Source organism: Vulpes lagopus, chromosome 11 (assembly GCF_018345385.1).
Source record: "Vulpes lagopus strain Blue_001 chromosome 11, ASM1834538v1, whole genome shotgun sequence".
NCBI classification, from domain to species: Eukaryota; Metazoa; Chordata; class Mammalia; order Carnivora; family Canidae; genus Vulpes; species Vulpes lagopus.
The window spans coordinates 75,280,277-75,298,948 of record NC_054834.1 but is presented as its reverse complement, the minus strand read 5'-3'; the positions used below and the strand labels follow the sequence as shown (position 1 = coordinate 75,298,948).

Sequence of the window (18,672 nt, the reverse complement as noted above, 5' to 3'; positions counted from 1 at the left end):
CCGAGAGGGAGAAGAACAGAGGAAGCGCGCAGGGAGGGGACGGCAGGCGCGGGCGCGGGCCCGGCGCGAGGCAAAGAGATGGAGGCTGGACTGCGGGGAGCCCGGAAACTTCCAGAGCCCCGGGAAGGAGCCCAGCCACGAACCGGGGCCGGGGGCGGGGGCCTGCGGAGGCCCCAAACTGAGGCGGCCGCGCGAAGGCCGAGCGAGTTGAGGCGGAGAGGAGGAGCGAGGCGAGAGGAAGGCCGGGCGGCCGGCCCGCTCCGCGCCTCCCCCGGCCGGGCTGGGCTCCCGCGGCCGCCGGGAAGCAGGGAGCGCGCGGGGCGGACGCAGGGAGAAGTGAGCAGTTGTTTTCCCTGGCTGCGGCGCGGCGGCGGCGAGGGGGGCTGGGACGCTGGCCCCGGGCCAGGGAGACAGTTTTTTTCTGTTTCGAGCGTCGCCGCCGCCGCCCGGAGGAGCGAGGGCGTGCGGGCGGGCGGAGGCCGGGGGGCGGTGCCCGCCCCAGATGCCCGCCCCGCCGGAACCCGCCGCCGCCGCAGCGCTGGGCGCCTTCCAGAGGGCCCTCACCTGGGACGCGGCCCGCCCGCCAGATTCCTCCGGGCGGGGCGGGGCGGCGCGGCCGCGTCAGAGCGGGAAACCGAGGCTGGGGGAGGGCCCGGGGCCCGGCGAGGTCACGCGGCTGCCGGCGGCCAGGTGGGGCTGAACCCCGGCCCCTCGGCACCCTCCCAGCCGCCCTTGCGCACGCGGGGGGCTCACCACCCCCAGAGTCACTTCTCATTAGTGCCGGTCCGTTCCCTTCTGAGGAGGGGGCCCAAGGCAGAGGGCACCGTTTTGGCCAGGGGCTCCGTGAGGGGTCCAGAAGAGGGGCAGAAAGAACAAAGCTGGAGACCCAGCTTCCCTGCCGAGCCCCCCCCTCCATGGCTTCCTGGTGCCCACCCTGCCCCCACCTCCTTCGCCTTGTCTGGCCGGGCTGGCGGGGCTGGCTCGGAGCCTCAGACACTCTGGAATCGCCAAGGTCTGAGCTCAGGGCCTGGCCCCCTTCCCAGGCTAACAGCCGGGAGGAGGGGGGTGCAGCTTGAAGGCCCAGGGGGCTGAGGAGGGACACAGCAGGGCCCCAGGGCAGGGGTTGGCAGGGGCTGAGGAGGGGCCAGGCCTGTCCACTCATCTGGAACGGAGGCCCAGAAAGCCGCAGTGTCCTGAGGCCCCAGCCATAGTGACAGAGCCCGGCCAGGAGACCCCAGGATTCAGGGTCTGACTCACAGACTATGCTGGGGGTGCGTGTGTGTGTGTGTGTGTGTGTGTGTGTGTGTGTGTGACCAGGGTATCCAGATGGGGACACTGCTAAGTCAGAGTGGCACCAAACCCTCTACTGAGGAGAGGGGGTTCGGAGACTTGCTTTTAGAAACACCTGTCCAAGGAACTCCTGCTTTTTACTTTGAAGACAGATTTATTTGGGTAGCTTCCGATGGGGCTAAGGGAGACCCTTAAAGTGGTGCCTTTACCTGAATTGCTCAGTAGTCTCTGACCTGTTCATACAGTCTGGTGTTGCAGGGATGGGGTGAGGCCACATCCTCAGGGGATCCCTACTGCTGGAACCCCAAAGAGGGTGTGAGGAGCAGCCCCACCCTCCCTCAGGGTACAGGTTCAGGGAATACTACTGAGTGCTTACCACCTGCCAGAGGCAAGGCTGAGTGTTTTACAGTCATATTTTCCTCACACTCCTTTGAACCTGACCCTCCGGTGACCCTAGAGCAGGCTGTGGCTCCCCTGGGAACACAGTACAGACAGACCAGGGATAGAGTCTTAATCTCTCCGAGCCTCAGTTTTCTCACCTGTGAAATGGGGATCTAGTTGTTCAACAAACTGAAAACCTACCACATACCGAGCTGTTGCCAAGAAATAGAACCAACCCCTGCCTTCTTGAAGCCTCTGTACAGGAGGGGACTGACATGTGACACAAATCAGTTCACACATGACTGTGGGTATAAGAGACTGGTGCTGTGAGAGAAGAGCAAAGGTGTGGTGGGACCTGGACAAGGGGACTTGTAAGCAGGAAGCTGGCAGAGGAACAGGGGTGCACAGGGTGTATGTGAAGCCGGCCACGCTGGAGAGGAGCCTTCAGTGGGCCTGAGAGGGTCAGGGGATCAAGAGACAGTTACAGACGGCTTGCAGGTCTGAGGGATGGGAGGGGAGAGGCTCTGTTCTTCTAGGAACTAATAGAAGGCAAGCAAAGCTACAGGGTTCGAAGGGGGAGAGAGAATATGGAGATGGGAGGCCACCATGAGGAATCTGGGTTTCCTTTTCATTGCAATGGGACTGTATCAGGGCAAGAGGGGGTGCTGTTGCCAACATCCCTGGAGAGATGATACAGTTTGGACACAGAGATATATTTGGGCGGTGGACTCCAGACACTGGGAGAGGCAGGTGGCATGAATGGTTCCAGGTTTCTGGCTTGAGCCCGTGGGTGGGTGAGGAGGGTGGCAGAAGAGAGGGAGACACGGGGAAGAGTCTGGAGTTTTGTTTGGGGCTTGCTGAGTTTGAGATGCTTGTATCATCCAAAAAGAGACATCTCCACCCAGAGGCCTAGAGCTCAGACAGAATGTGCAGCCTGCTGACACAGACTTAGGGTCCCCAGCATACAGGGGCATCGATGGCAGTGGCAAAGGACGGGCTTAGCCTGGGAGGAAAGAGGGCCCTGGGTGACCCAGGGAGGTCCCCACTCCCAGATCAGGGAGAAAAGGCAGAGTCAGAAGTGACTCAGAAGGAGCAGCTGGGGAGGGCACAGTGGAAAACCAGGGACATGATTGGAAAGAGTCAGAGGAGTGTTTTAGGAGGAGTGTGTGGCCAATGGTGTCTCCTGCTGCTGAAAGCAGGATAGGGTGGTGACTTGGGGCAGTGCAAGCAAGCACCCAGCCCAGTGCCTGGCTCATACTGTGAGCTCAGTAAATGTCATTTATTGTCATTACAAAACTCCTAAAGCTCAGCAGGGAACAGTGGGCTAGGAGTGGGTGGTGGAGGGGGCTAGATGGGAGGGAGTTTTTACAGAGGGCTAGGAGACCACCAGGGACAACAGAGGGAAGCCCTGGCCGCTGAAGGGACTAGGAGGGGGATCTAGTGCCCCACTAACTAAAGCTCCTGTGGCTTGCAGCAGAGACTCTCTTGCTGTCTGCAGGGAGGGGGGCTGGGGAAATAAATATTCCCCTAGTCTCCTCTTATTGAGCCAGGCCTCCCAGGGTCTGAACTCCAAAGGAAGCCTGCAGGCAGAGGCCCCTGGGGGGCTTTAGCACACGAGGTTGGCCATGGAGCAGGGAGGACAAGGAGGCAGAGTGGACCAGCAGGGCAGACTGTGACAGTCCAGCCCATGGGGTATCTTTGGCCTGCACACTCTCTGTCCTTATCTCCTGTGTCACCACACCAGCCATCCACTTCCCTAGAATCTACTGGCATGCTTCCACGCCCCCTAGACGGAGTTCTGCAAGTCCAAGGAGACATGACCTCTTCTGTCATTCTAGATAATTTCCATCGCCTAAGAGGGCTCCCCACTGCCACTTCTGCCTGCCCTGGTCCCTCCTCTACCTGGTGCCAGAGTCGCCTTTTAAAACCTGATTCCAGGGATCCCTGGGTGGCGCAGTGGTTTGGCGCCTGCCTTTGGCCCGGGGCGCGATCCTGGAGACCCGGGATCGAATCCCACATCAGGCTCCCGGTGCATGGAGCCTGCTTCTCCCTCTGCCTATGTCTCTGCCTCTCTCTCTCTCTCTCTCTGTGACTATCATAAATAAAAAAATAAATAAATAAATAAAAATAAAAAAATAAAACCTGATTCCAACCATGCTACTCCCCTGCTTAAAAAAAACTCCAGGCTTCCCTTGGCTGGCCTAGGCCCACAGGATCCTTTGTGGGGTTGGGAGGTGGGATGGGGTGGTGGGGATGATCCTTCTTGTCTAAGGTTCCTGTCTGTAGGAGGCATTTCCCTACATACTTCTCTAAAACAACCCTTGGCCCTCTGGACTGAGGCTTTGAAAGATGAAACAGACTCAGGTCATCAGGTAAGGCATGGGGACTGAAATCCAGCCTGCCTGATCCAAAACCTAGACAGTGCTCCTGGGAAGGAGGAGTGGGAAGGGTCCCACAAATATCCTGAAGATAGGTGAATGGGGCCCTGAGAGCAATGAGGAGCTCCACTGGAATAGGGCAAAAAGGAAACAGGGGACCCAGACTCAGGAAATGTTAAGACTGCTTAAAGGTTAGGAAAGGCTCCTTTGTGCAGAGGTTCTTGAGGCCCAGAGAAGGCAAGGGACTTGGCCAAGGTTACACCGCCGGTCAATGGCAGAGCCAGGACTCCAACCCAGGGCTCCTGATGGCTCATGAGGGGAATTGGCCGGACAGGGCATCAGCAGCCTGCATAAGGAGGTTCTATTTCAGGAGGCGGCATAGCACAGCAGTCGTTTTCTGGCCTTAGATTTTCCTGGCTGCATCCTGTACTAACTATGGGAATTGGGAAAATTCTTCAACATCTTTAAGTCTCAATTTCCTCATTGTTAAACCCAGAATCAAATGAGCTGACACTTAGGAAACCCTTGGTATGTGCTGGCCACGTAGTAAGTGCACAATATATCTTATAGCTCCTATCCTTGTGATCTGGGTCTGGGAACCATGACAGGCTGGCCAGTGGAAGCTGGGCTGCCTGTGGGGATGTGGGCCACAGCCCCCGAAAGAGAGCCTTTGGGCCACCTTCAGAGTTCTGAATGTCTTTGGGAAGCTTCTGGGTTCTGAAGAAAGACATGGCTCTGGAGGGTGGGGGGTGAGACTCCTCATCAGTTCTGAAGATGAGGGTGGGAAGTTTCAGAAGCCTGGAGGGGACAGTTCTGCCCTGAAGCATCTCTCTCCAAAGACACTCTGCTGAGCATGGCTGTCCGATGTGCCACCAAGAGATGAAGGGCACTGAGAGATGGGATTGGACAATGAAATGAACCTTGCTTCATGCTGGAGCAATCAGACTGGATCTTAGGCCCTGCTACCCTTCTCCACCTTTCAGACACAGGAAAACCCCACTGAGAGAATCAGGTTCTAGATGTGCACTGCCCGGATGGAGTCCCAGCCCCGCCACATCCCAGCTGAGTGATGGTGGAGAAATCTTATCCTGCTCAAGCCTCAGCTTCCTCGTCTATAAATGGGGGATGATGATAAGACCTAATTTACGGCGCTGTCCTGAGCATTAAGTGAGATAATTCATGCAAAGCCCTTCATACAGCGCCAAAGAAAACAGGCATCAAAAGTTGAATAGTATTCTTTTCAAAAGATTTTATTTATTTGAGAGAGAGAGAGAGAGAAGAGAGAACACGAGCAGGGAGAAGGGGGAGGCACAGAAGGAGAAGCAGATACCCCCCTGAACAAGGAGCCTGATGCAGGGCTTGATCCCAGGACTCTGAGATCATGACCTGAGCCAAAGGCAGATGCTTAACCAACTGAGCCATCCAGCTGCTCCAAAAGCTGAATAGTATTATTTCTATCACTGCATCATCTAGCTCTTTCCTGTTTCACAGAAACATCAGGCCAATTCACATCTTGGTGAAAAACAAGAAGAAAAACTGACCCCTTTTGAGTGCCTGTTAGTGTGAAACTACAATAACATAAGTTGTGTTTTTCAGACTCACAGCTATTCAGCATAGACCACTTGGTACTGTGTGAACCTGACCTCCAAACCAGGCAGTCAAGCGGTGGCTGGAATAGAGTTGTGTGAGCATATGTGCCACCATGGTGTTTGCTGTCCCTGAGGAATGGGCCTAACTACCACCACGTCAACAATGCCACAGGTAGGGGCAGATGTTGGGCTGCCTCACATCAGGGTGTGATAGATTCTTTGGTGAGGGAATAGTCTGAAAGAGCCCAAGCCCACTGCTTCCCAGACAACTGGTGTACCCACCATGATTGCTATGAAAAGGCTTTACTGTCAGCTTTTCTAGGATTTTCTATGTACCCCTGTCAAGGACTGGGAAGGGACTGAGATCGTCCCCTACTTGCAAACTAATAAGTGAGCCCACCACTGCTTTGTGCGTGCTGGCAGAAGACACGAGATTCTTGGGTCAGAGACAAAGGACTTTATTACTCATGATGTAGTAAACAGTGTGATCATCAGCCTATTGGCATCAATCCCCTTGTCCCTAAGTCCCATGGAAAGAGCACTAGGGGGCCAGATAGATGTCTGCACACAGGGCATTGCAATGTGGAAAGGACTCTAAATTTAGAGAACGCCAAATCTTTTCAAATGGTCAACAAGCACGTCTGTTCTTTGCTTTGGAGGAGACATCGTCTCCATCTTCCCATGGCTGCTCATTACACAAACATTCCTGAGAAGAGTCCAGGACAAGGGAGTCAGTGCAAAATGTGTGAGTCCTGGAGAATTGTTTTTGTGATAATAACCAACCCTCATTTCTGAACTGTCTTTGATTTTGACAGATTTTCCCATGACTGCATCACTCTATTGGCAAACCTGATCAACAGGGTCTGGAGCCAAACCCATTCAATTTGTCACACAGCATTACTTAAGGCTGCTCTCAACAGGACTTTAAGCAGCAGGATGAGGCCAATTTACATACTCACCTCAACCAAGACCCCTCAGGGTCTTAGCTGAACAAATTCATTGAAGCATCAGATCTGCCTTAAAAAGCAAGGTTGCTTGCTCCTTAGTTCTCTGTATCAGCCCCTCCACTTGGTCAAAAGTGTTAACCCAGGCATAGCAGAATATATTAACAGTCACACAGACTCTGCCCTGACCTGCAAGGAAGAAGACCAGGGAATTTCTATCATCTATAGCAACGTTAGTGAATTAAAGGGCTCCTAAGAGCCTTCCAGGCCAATATTTGCCATCGATCACTTCAACTAAAGTTGGGGATAAGTTTCAAGTCATCCTGTTTTCAAGAAAGAGACGGGTTTCTGTTTGATTTCCAAACAAATTGTGTGGTCTTAAAGGTGCACATGGTGCTTCTGGAAAGAAATCTGGCACCCCCCGAGTGGGACAGACCTACATCAGCTGGGGAGCCCAGGCTGACAGTGCCCCCGGCATGGCCTCTCCACACATTAGTAGCCTTTGAGTTTCCAGTCCGAGCCAAAGAATTGAGTCTAGTCCCTGTTTTGGGATGGACCCACTGAGGGCCCAGCCTGTCCTGTTTGTCCATGCCACTAGCCAAATGGCATTCATCTGCCCCAGGGAATTGTGAGTGATGACGGCTACAAGATGGGGGATGAGGAGGGAACCTGGAGGTGCTGGCTTTGGCATAGTATTTTATGTGGGAAATATTGGAGCTGAGGATGCCCTCTGCTGCTTCCATGCCTTCAGTAGGATTAGAACGGCAATCAAATCAAGGTCAGACTGTCTAGTGGAGGATACCAGACCCAGCAGTCAGTTAAATTTAAGTGACAGTCCAACTCATACAAATTGGACCAAGATATTTTGCTCAGTAAGGGAGACTCCAGGTGGCTTGGAAATACAAAGATCATTAAAGTCTCTTCTTCCTCTATGTCTCCTGTGTTTGACGAACTCCTTCCCCAGCTGCTGAGGTGGTTGTTTTCCTTCCATTGTTATAAAATCAATCTATTCTATTCCAGTGGCTAGAATTTCACCTTTTCCCAAACATTCCCTACTTATACCTCTCATCTGGAAGGATCTGGCACAAGAAGGACATCGTTTTTAAAAAGATTTTATTTATTTATTCATGAGAGACACAGAGAGAGGCAGAGACACAGGTAGAGGGAGAAGGAGGCTCCCTGAGGGGAGCCTAATGAGGGACTTGATCCTAGGACTCTGGGATCATAACCTGAGGCAAAGGCAGATGCTCAACCACTGAGACACCCAGGTGTCCCAAAGGAAATTTTTATATAATGTACAGGGACTCATTATGTCCCCCCAGTCTACATGTGGGCCACTGACTCAAAGAGATATAACTGAACACTCCAGTTATTCTCACGATCCAGGGCCATAGCAGTCCAACAAGAGAACCTCAGTGGTTGAACCACAATTCAGTGTAAATCGTGTAGGCCCCCTTTTGACTGAGCTGCCACCCAAGAGATGCACCAACCAGGCTGGGGCTAGTGTGAGGGGGAAGAAAGAATTCTATGTCCATGAATGGTGAGTGTAGAAGCCTGAATTTTTATTTCTTTTAAAGTAATCTTTACACCCAAAGTGGGGCTCAAACTCACAACCCTGAGATTAAGGGTCTCATGCTCTCCTGACCAAGCCAGCCAGATGCCCCAGTGAATTTTTAACACTGGTCTATCTAAACCCCATACTTCTTATCCTGATCATTAACAAAGGACCTGACCAAGAGGAGATGGCTTCATCCTGGGGACAGCTACATTCAGTGATTGAACTGCTGCACTGTGTGTGGGCCAGGAGGGAGGGCCAGAAATCTTTCTGAGTTTTTTCTTAAGTAAACTCTATCCCCAATGTGGGACTTGAACTCATGACCCCGAGATCAAGAGTTGAATGCTTTTTTGAGTTTATATATATATTTTAAAGATTTTATTTATTTACTCATGAGAGGCAGAGAGAGAGGCAGAGACACAGGCAGAGGGAGAAGCAGGCTCCTCACAGGGAAACCGATGTGGGAGTTGATCCTGGGACTCTGGGATCACGATCTGAGCCAAAGACAGACACTCAACCACTGAGCCACCCAGGCATCTGTTGAGTTTATATTTGAGGAGACCACTTCAACACTCAACACTCAACAGTATCCACTCAACAGTGGATAATAGAGAGCTTGGAAGGACCACAAAATACTTAGACTATCAGCCCATTGTTGAATAGCTTTTGGGATAAAAGTTGCACTGTTGTTAAATGAAATCACCCAGAAAATAAAAAACACAGATAAGTCTCAGGAACCACAATGATGTGGCTGAAGTTGGCTGATTGGACTGGAGCAGCGCCATTGTAACCTGGAAAAGTGTGAGCCATCGCCCATAGCCCCAAGGAGGAGTAAAAGATTCTATGTATTTAAACCCCTTAGGAGGGAACAGGAGCAACACTGCATACAATGTGGCCTCTCTAGTTCCAGGACATACAGATGAAAGTTGTCAGGAATCACAAGTCTGGCATGGGGCAGTGGGCTCCGCACCAGAAGTAAAGAGTCCTTTACTTTGCTCCCACTCTGTGTTGGTGGACACGTTGCCATGTCTGTTATGATGAAGGACCCAGGCAGAAATGGAGACAATCTGGGCAATGCAGTGTCAATCAACAGCTTGATTCCTGTCAGTCTCATTAGAGAATGACCCATTAGCATGGGCATCTACCTAAGTGCTCTAGATGGATCAGCTGTAATTTGTTTCCACGGTCAGCTGGAAATGTTACTGTCTAAAACCCCCTATTGGGTAGTCACTGACATTATTTACCTCACATCTGGGGACTCCTTGACTTAGCAACCACAGTCACATTGCTTTCCAGTTGGAGCTGCAAAGTTCATATCCTTTGGCTAAGCTGGGCTTGAGTTGGTCAGTCTAGGTAAAGGTTTGTCAATTTTGTTGCTCTTTTCAATGAATTAATTTGTAGGTTAGTTGATTTTCTCTAATCTTTTTTTTAAGATTTTATTTATTTATGAGAGACACAGAGAGGCAGAGACACAGGCAGAGGGAGAAGCAGGCTTCCTGCAGGGAGCCCAAGGCGAGACTCATTCCCAGGAGCCTGGGAACATGCCCTGAGCGAAAGGCAGATGCTCAACCAAGGAGCCACCCAGGCGTCCCCCCTCCTTTTAGATCATTTCAGCCTACTTTCAAATTAACAAGTTATGGTGACACAATTTCATGATACTGGCAGAGGACATGAGACTTGTGGGTCAGAGATAAAGGACTTTATTCCTCCCAGCACACAAGTGTTATGAACATGAGTATATTTGTCACTTCCTCTTATCCTCAAGTCTCACCAAAGCAAGGCAGGTGGACTCATATGAATGCCTACACACAGCGGTGAGTTGTGTTACAGTGGAGGAACTAACTCTGAGCTTGGGGCATCTAGGTATTTTATAATGGGCAGTAAGTATGCGTGCCCTTTGCTCTGGAGGGAGCCAGTTATCTCTGTTGTCCAAGGCTGTTCACTATACAAGCATTCTGGAAAAGACAGTCCAGAACAAAGGTAGTGTCTCTGCTCACTAAACCTGCATTCATGTGAGAGACTGGGAGTCAATTGTCTCCTACCACCTATCTCCTCACATCTCACTAAATCCTCATGGCAACCCCTGCCAAGTAGGTATAACTGACCCAGTTTCACAGATGAGGAATTGAAGTCCAGAGAAATGAAGTGAATTACTCCTGGGGACACAGCAGCAGATCCAGCCTAATTCCAGGCCTGTGCCTTGTCCATCCTCTTGCAGAACTTGAGGCAGGAAGGGGCCCTGAGGGGAGAAAGGTGATGGGAGTGCCCTTGAGTAGTGAGAAGGGGTTGTAGGGGGAGTGGGAAGGGATGAGCAGTGCCAGGAACCAGATTTGTGGGACTTTGGATTTTTGTCTAAGTGTGATGGGGGGATGCCAGAGAGTTTTGAGCAAGAGTGATTTGACCTGATTTTTTTTTTAATATTTTATTTATTTAGGGATGCCTGCATGGCTCAACAGTTGGGTGTTTGCTTTTGGCTCAGGGTGTGATTCCGAATTCCGGGGATCAAGTCCACATGGGGCTTCTTGCATGAGCCTGCTTCTCCTCCCTCAGCCTGTGTCTCTGCCTCTCTGTCTCTCATGAATTAATAAGTAAAATCTTTAAAAATATATTTTATTTATTTATTTGAGAGCATAAGAGAGAGCATGAGCAGGGGGCAGAGGGAGAGGTAGAAGCAGACTCCCCGCTGACCAGGGAGCCAGATCGGGGGCTTGATCCCAGGACCTTGGGATGAAGACCTGAGCCAAAGGCAGATGCTTAACCAACTGAGACACCCAGGCATCCTTGACCTAATTTATGTTTTAAAGATTTATTTATTGGGACACTTGTGTGGCTCAGTGGTTGAGCATCTGCCTTCAGCTCAGGGCATGGTCCCGGGATCCGGGATGGAATCCCACATCAGGCTCCCTGTGGGGAGCCTGCTTCTCCTTCTGTCTGTATCTCTGCTTCTCTCTTTCTCTGTGTCTCTCATGAATAAATAAATCTTTAAAAAAAGATTATTTGAGAGAGAGCACATGTGCGCAAGAGCATGGTGGGGAGGGGTAGAAAGGAAGGGAGCTGAGTGAAGAGCCCCATGTAGGGCTTGATACCATCATCCCAAGGTCATGACCTGAGCCAAAACCAAGAGTCTGATGCTCAACCACTGCGCCACCCAGGCACCCTCTGATTTATGATTTTTGTTTGTCTTTTTTATTCATGGGAGACACACAGAGAGGCTGAGGGAGAAGCAGGCTCCCCACAGGAATCCCAATGCGGGACTTGATCCCCAAACTGGGATCATGCCCTGAGCCAAAGGCAGACGCTCAACTGCTAAGCCCCCCAGGAGTCCCTGATTTTTGTTTTAAAGGGATTATTGGGGACGCACAGGTGGCTTGGTGGTTAAGTGCCTGCCTTCAGCCCAGGGCGTGATCCTGGAGTCCCGGGATCGAGTCCTACATCGAGCTCCCTGCATGGAGCCTGCTTATCTCTATGCCTGTGTCTCTGTCTCTCTCTCTGTTTCTCTCATGAATGGATAGATAGAATTTTAAAATAAATAAAGGGATTATTGTTTCCTGTTCTGTTAAATGGAGATAACAGTAGTATCTTCCTGGTAAGGGTGTCATGAGGAGTAAATGACAGGGATTAAATAGGAGGACAAATGCCAGGGTTTTATTTGGTTCCAGAAAGAATAAGCTGTTGGATACTGGCCATTATGATGACCCAGAAGGGTACACTGAGGAATTTCGGATGGTGTTGGGAGATGAAGACAGTACGGACCTGGAGGGTCTGTGCATGCAGGCTAGAGTCCAAGAGTTCCTCTAATCAGCTTGGCAGAACTGACCTAGGGTCAGACCCTGAGTCAGGAACACCACTGGCAGAGAGCCTGCTGGTAGAGTGAAGAGGGGCACAAGGCTCTGCAAGCAGGTGGCAGCAAGGGTCAGATGATGGAGTCCATGAAGAAGGAAGATGGCACCAGAAGGGCATTTGCTCTTCAGGTAAGAATGCAGAAGCACGGGCTGTCTAGTCAAAAAAGGAGGCTGCAATGAGATTGTACGGTCTAAATCCTAGCTCCTTCTCCTCTGCCCTGATGTGCCGCCTTAAGGCACTTCAGGCTGCACATCTGGGCACCACTACCTGCCCTATCTGGCTTCTCCAAATCTAATAAGGGAGAGGATGCGTAAAGAAAGAGAACACAGAAGAGGGGGCAAAATTAAGGCCAGTGCTCAGGGAGCACTAGTAATTTTAACAGAGCCCACCTAAAAAAAGCATAACGGTCATAAGCGTAACTATTAGGTCCTTCAGCCTCACCATCCATCAGGAACCCCTCTGCAGCTGCTGCGGACCCGGACCTGGGCAAGCCCAGTGCAGTGCTTCTCCAAGCAGCCTGCGTTTGGGGGCCTTAAACTTAAAACAGAAAAAAAAAAGTTAGGGGCAGACTTTACATCAGTCCCAGGCCTTGGAGTTAAGGGGATCCGCAGACTGGGCCTCTGAACATGCAGAAGGGGGTGAGGGTGTCTTGAAATAGGCTGAAAGGTATAGAAAGGGAGAACGACCCCCGCCTGGCCTGCCTTGCCGGTTGAAGTGAGAAAGCACCGAGTACTGAAGAGGCTGTGCGGGCGCGGCGCGCAAGTGGCCACTTGTTATTATCTAGGGTGGTGTTGTGATGACGCCGCTGCCCCGCCTGGCCCAGGTCCGACCAGTGCAGAACGGGAAATCCAAGGGGAGGCGGAGGCCAGCGTGGATTTCTCTAGCCAAGGGGTCTTCTCCATCAGCGGCCGGCAGGAAGGGCGACCCCGCGCAGCCACTTTCAGGTCCTGCGCCCTGAGCGACGTTACCCCGGAGACTGCCCTCCTGCGGCCCCGCCAGCCCAGTTCGTCCACTGGGTTCGGGCCGAGGGGCTCGCCCCTAGGCCAGGATCTCCCGCAGCAGACACGCCCCACTACCGGCATCCTAACGTCTGAGAGGCGCTATTTCCGCCCCCATCCTAGGTCTAAGCGGAGGGGGCGGAGCCGAGCGTAAAGCGCTCCGCTTGTACGTCACGTCCGTTGAGCCTAGTGGCGACAACGGCAACATGGCCCTGAACGGTGCTGGTGAGGACTTGGGCTGTGGGGGCCTCTGGTTGCGGGGTGCAGGAGGTAGCCCGCTCGGGCAAGACCCCTCTGTCTCTTGTGCCTCTCTAACCCCAGAAGTCGACGACTTCTCCTGGGAGCCCCCAACCGAAGCGGAGACGAAGGTTCTGCAAGCGCGAAGGGAGCGACAGGATCGCATCTCTCGGCTCATGGGCGACTACCTGCTGCGTGGTTACCGCATGCTGGGCGAGACGTGCGCGGACTGCGGGGTGAGGAGAGGCTCGGGACCTGGGATCGGGCATGGGGCCGCGGACCAGGCCGCACGGCCCTACCCCAGCTCTCCCCTCTGGACCGCATCGCCCTGCGTCTCACCCATGTCCCCGTGCTTTCTGCTTCTAGACGATCCTCCTTCAAGACAAACAGCGGAAAATCTACTGCGTGGCTTGTCAGGAGCTCGACTCAGACGTGGATAAAGATAATCCGGGTGAGGGGCCGAGTATGCTTGGTGGAGAAGCCGCGTGGTGATAAAGGCCCGGTAACAGTAGGTTTGGGAGGTGACAATGGAGTCTGTGGGTGAAGAGGAGGTAAGGTGCTTTCTACTTTCGGATCTAGAGAGGAGCATTCATTTATTAGGGGCACTAAACACCTGTGTGCCAGACAGTATGAAAAGTCTGAGCTAAGTCGGGCATAGTGTTGATGGGAGAGATGAAGCAAGGGCATAAATAACTGTGACACCAAGAAGAAAATGGATGAGTTACCTTATAGAGAGGCATCTCAAGTACAGAATGAACAGAGCAGTAAAGAGGAAGTGGTCCAAGGCTGACGCAGGACATGCTTCCTGATCATTCCACCCACTTTCTCCTCTTTTAGCTCTGAATGCCCAGGCCGCTCTCTCCCAAGCTCGGGAACACCAGCTTGCCTCTGCCGCGGAGCTCCCCTCGGGCTCTCGGCCAGCCCCTCAGCCCCCAGTACCCCGTCCAGAGCACTGTGAGGGAGCTGCAGCAGGGCTCAAGGCAGCCCAGGGGCCACCCCCTCCTGCTGTGCCTCCAAATGCAGATGTCTTGGCCTGCACACAGGAGGCCCTCCTGCAGAAGCTGACCTGGGCCTCAGCTGACCTGGGCTCTAGCACCTCCCTGGAGACTAGTATCCAGCTGTGTAGCTTGATCCGGGCTTGTGCTGAGGCTCTGCGCAGCCTTCGGCAGCTTCAACACTAAAAAAGCCCCGCTTGAGAAAAACCCTCTAGAAAAACAGCTGTCCTCTTGTGTGGTTTGTTCTTTTCTTGGTTCTGAGTGTGCATGCCAGCTCCAGTTCCGGTTGCCTTTTTCCTGCCTTTGGCCTCTTACCCTGCCACTGTTCTGCTCTCCTTGATGCCCTGAGAGATTAATTGGGCTTGTTTCAGCTTGGATTCCCCACTCAGAATGAGGGAGGAGGGAAAGAACTATGTGATACTTTTTTTCTGAGGAGAAAGAGCCTCCTTAAAAGCAGAACCAAGAGAGATAGACCACTACAGCACCCCTTCAGGCTCCTCAGCCCTCCAATGCTCAGTTCCCACCCTTGAATGACATTTTGGGTTCCAGGCCCCTATGGGGTCTTCTTCCCCTGAGCATTCTGATACCATCATCCCGACCCACCTCATGCCCCTGTCTCAGACACTGAGACACTGACAGGGCATCAGGTTGCACGTTGGGGACCAAGTATGGACTTACCCTAGTCTCATGACCCCGCCCTCCCTCCGCCCCAACCCCAGGTTTAGATCTTACCCTGGAGAGTTAAAATTGGGCAGAATAACTAAACATGTTGTTGTAGGGGGAGCAGAAAGAGCCGTAAAAGAGACGTGTTCGTCGCTTTTGGGGTCTTTCCCCACCGCCGCCCCCCACGCCCCTTTTTTTGGCTCCCTTTCAGTGGCTGCCTCACTCCCCTTGCTTAGGATTCACACTGTGGGTCCACCAACGTAGCCCTTTTAAGAGAGGCCCTGCCTATGCGAAGGGGGTGGGGCAGGGGCGGAGTCGGAGGAGTCGGGGGAAGGAACAAAGCGCGGCCTGCGGGCGGCGGCTGGGTTCGGCCGGCGGGGCCGCGCGGTGCGGAGCCTGCGGGCTGCGGCCCGGGCGGAGCATTGAAGGGCAGTAGGCAGCGTCGCGGTCCGCGCTGGCCAGGCCATGAATGGGCTGCCCTCGGCCGAGGCGCCGGGCGGCGCTGGCTGCGCCCTAGCCGGGCTCCCTCCGCTACCGCGCGGCCTCAGCGGTCTCCTCAACGCAAGCGGGGGTTCGTGGCGGGAGCTGGAGCGCGTCTACAGCCAGCGCAGCCGCATCCACGACGAGCTGAGCCGCGCCGCCCGCCTCCCAGATGGGCCCCGCTACGCGGCGGGCGCCACCAACGCGGGAGCCGCCGCAGGTCCCCCCGGCCCGCGTCGTCCTGTTAATCTCGACTCAGCACTAGCAGCGCTGCGCAAAGAGATGGTGAGTAGCTGGGCCCCGGGCCAGCTGGGCGGGGGGCCTCAGCTGAATATGAGGGTCCCAGGATGGGGTGCAGCGCAGAGGCACGGAATCGGGAACTCATGGCTTGAGTTTCAGAAGATCTACAAAAGCCCTTTGGGTCAGAGGGGATATAGTAACAATGATTTTAGTTATTACCTATGGCAATACTTACCATGTATTTTTAAATGCTTTACTCATATTACTTCATTGCATCCTGCTAGGTAAATGTTATCCCCTTTTACAGTTGAGGATCAGTGACTTACCTAAGGAGTCAGCTTGCAGGTGGCAATCTGATGTCCACAAAACTTTATGCTTAAAAAGGTGCAGGAAGACTGGCTAGGGCTGAGGGTAGCCTGGACCCCAACCCCAGCCCACCCTCAGTCTTTTGCAGGTGGGGCTGCGGCAGCTGGATATGTCCCTGCTGTGCCAGCTGTGGGGCCTGTACGAGTCAATCCAAGACTATAAGCACCTGTGCCAAGACTTGAGCCTGTGCCAGGACCTGTCATCCTCCCTGCACTCAGACAGCTCTTATCCACCTGATGCTGGCCTTTCTGATGATGATGAGCCTCCTGATGCCAGCCTACCCCCGGACCCACCACCCCTCACTGTGCCCCAGACACACAATGCCCGTGACCAGTGGCTGCAGGACGCCTTTCACATCAGCCTCTGAAGAGCTGAGGGTGGGGGGAACATGCACCCATGCAAAAGGCTCAGAAACTCACCCCTTAGTAAGTACTCAGACTTATAGTGCCTGCTTTCCCCTATACCCACTTCACAAGGCAAGCCTTGAGCCCCTCAGAGGCAAAACTGCCAACCACCTCTTTTCTGACTCTGGTTAGCTAACACTGGGGCAGGCACCTGGGCCACAGCCTTTGCCCATCACGCTGGACCTCCACTACTCCCACATGTGTGCACCCCAGCTTGGCCAACCTTCAGTCTGGTGGTGGGGCCCAAAGCATCTGGCACTCCCCTTGACGTCTCTGGGATTGGGATGAGTGCTTGGTTCCCATCTTTTCACCTTTTGCTGCTATGGCAGCTGCTGGCTCAGGGGCATCCCACCTTTGGTCCCTGGGTTCCACTGCTCTAGACCAGGGCATACCCATTCTTGCACCCACCCACGGCCGGGAGGGCCAAGGCTCCGTGCTGGATATTTAAGTTTAGGGGCCAGACTCTTGGGCACGTAGTTAAATAAATCCTCTCTCAGCTTTCTTGTGTTTTGAATGCCTGGCTCTGGGAGGGGATGATAGCGGTGTTTCTGGCAAGTGCGGCCCCGCGCTCTGCCGGCAGGTGGCGTGCAAGACCCCCGAGTGGAAGAAAGGCCTGCCGCCAAATAAGTGCGAATCCTCCCTCCACTGACGAGGTTGGGGAGCACATCCAGCTGGCGGAGCTAGTACCGCGGTTCTGCGACGGCGGGCGAGTAATTTCCCCTCTCTGGCCAGAGATCTGGGATCCCACCCCCCACCCCCCCACCCCGACTTGCTTTCGTCCTTCCCGGCGGGAAGGAAGGAGAAGGAACCGCCTATCTTGAGAGAAACTTTCCACCCCGAGTAGGGGCGGAGTTGGGGCGGCACAGGAAATGGGTGGGCCTGAGCCCTTGGGCCTAGGGCCTCTAGGCGGGAGAGGGGAAGGCGCCTCCCGGAAGGGCCTGGGAGCTAGTGAGTGCTCTTTGAGTGGGAGGAAACCGCTGCAGAAGCTGAAGGGGGTGAAGTTGCATAGGCCCGTGTCTCCCTGGAGGCCACATAAACCCTGGGGCGGGGGAAAGCAGGGGGCAGGGTCCTGGGCTTCGTACCTGAGACCCAGTTTCGGTGAGGAGTGATTGGGTGCCAGATACTCTGCACTTATTCATACAGGCCTCCTGGCTGCCCCCATAGCACTTGGAGCCTTTGGTCTGTATGTAAAGGGCTTTCTCTTACAGAGGAAACCGAGGACCACAACGCTGGGCCTGGGAGCCAGACCACGTGTCAGGCTCGCTAAAAGAAGCCTGCACATTTGGGGACGGTGGATGCTCAGACATCTGGGCACATACATAACACCCCCGCAACTCCCTGAGACGAAGAGGAGAGGACCTCGAAGTTACACACTTAGGCTTACAGGCTGTTCATCCCCACACCCTATGCACAGTCACTTGCCTCTGGAGACAACCGCAATCACTCTTGGCAGATTAGACAGATATCCTGTTCAAACCAAGTATTAAGCACCCAGTTCATTCACAACCCTTGCTGAGTGCTGGCCAAGAGGGAAAGAAGCTGATGCGCTGCCCCAGGACAGTTCTCTAACTCCGGCTGTGATACTTGCTGGTGCTCATTACCATGCCAGGCCAGCGGGTGGGCGATAAGGGTTCTAATCGACGTGTGAACAGGGCGGCTAATGCCTGGGGCAGGCTTCTTAGGGGAGAGTAAACACGTGTTTGCGCAGGTGCGCATACTCACACACTTTCTCCTCCGCGATAACGGATTCTAATGAGACTAGAAAACCAGCCAGTCTCCGAACTAAATGCTTCCCAAGATTTCATACTCTCAGTGGCTGTGTAAGAGACAGAAATATAATTATTTCTATTTAACAGAGGTAGAAACAGGCTCAGAGTGTTAAGGCTTTGCCCAAGGTCCCATAGTTTTTCGAAATCGGCTGCTTGTGGGATGTTCGGACCATCCTCCCACTTGACAGCTAAGGAATTAAGTTGAGACTGGCAAGTGGGTGCTGCCCACAGGTAGGGCCACCCAGGTTGATCCTTGACTCTGCTCCTTCCTATTGAGGTTGAGACGTGGGTGGCAGACTCCTGATGTTGAGAATAGTTGGCCCTGAGCAAGTCTGTTCTTTCTGGGGCTCTATTTCCCCCGCCTGTGAAATGGGGCCATCAGTACGTACCTCCCAGGGCTGCGGGCAGGAAGGGTGGCGTTCCGGGCCATGCTCCCGAGGGCGGCACTAGGTTCTCTCCCCGGCCTGCGCGTCCACACCGCCGCCGCGCGCTACGAGCGGGCGCTGCGGTCCAGGCTTCCCCCTTGGTACGGCCCCCCCA

The 18,672-nt window shown here is 53.7% G+C and overlaps 2 protein-coding genes across 2 annotated transcripts; both read left to right on the top strand.

Moving 5' to 3' along the window:
• The first annotated feature begins 13,121 nt into the window (after nucleotides 1-13,121).
• Nucleotides 13,122-14,430, top strand: ZNRD2 (zinc ribbon domain containing 2). The gene is made up of 4 exons (XM_041721930.1): nucleotides 13,122-13,203; nucleotides 13,300-13,451; nucleotides 13,582-13,666; nucleotides 14,053-14,430. Exons 1-4 carry the CDS (start codon nucleotides 13,185-13,187, stop codon nucleotides 14,394-14,396), a joined length of 600 nt encoding a protein of 199 aa, XP_041577864.1. The 5' UTR covers nucleotides 13,122-13,184; the 3' UTR covers nucleotides 14,397-14,430.
• Nucleotides 14,431-14,489: 59 nt separating this feature from the next.
• FAM89B (family with sequence similarity 89 member B) lies at nucleotides 14,490-16,864 on the top strand. The gene is made up of 2 exons (XM_041721931.1): nucleotides 14,490-15,638; nucleotides 16,048-16,864. Exons 1-2 carry the CDS (start codon nucleotides 15,339-15,341, stop codon nucleotides 16,324-16,326), a joined length of 579 nt encoding a protein of 192 aa, XP_041577865.1. The 5' UTR covers nucleotides 14,490-15,338; the 3' UTR covers nucleotides 16,327-16,864.
• Nucleotides 16,865-18,672: the final 1,808 nt, after the last annotated feature.

What these genes read in the sequence shown, in the direction of transcription:
- FAM89B (XM_041721931.1), top strand. Translation starts at nt 15,339, where the DNA reads ATGAATGGGCTGCCCTCGGCCGAGGCGCCGGGCGGCGCTGGCTGCGCC. An exon ending in CAGCGCTGCGCAAAGAGATG is followed by an intron (nt 15,639 to 16,047) that starts GTGAGTAGCTGG and finishes AGTCTTTTGCAG; the next exon opens with GTGGGGCTGCGGCAGCTGGA.
- ZNRD2 (XM_041721930.1), top strand. An exon ending in AGACGTGCGCGGACTGCGGG is followed by an intron (nt 13,452 to 13,581) that starts GTGAGGAGAGGC and finishes TTCTGCTTCTAG; the next exon opens with ACGATCCTCCTTCAAGACAA. An exon ending in CGTGGATAAAGATAATCCGG is followed by an intron (nt 13,667 to 14,052) that starts GTGAGGGGCCGA and finishes CTCCTCTTTTAG; the next exon opens with CTCTGAATGCCCAGGCCGCT.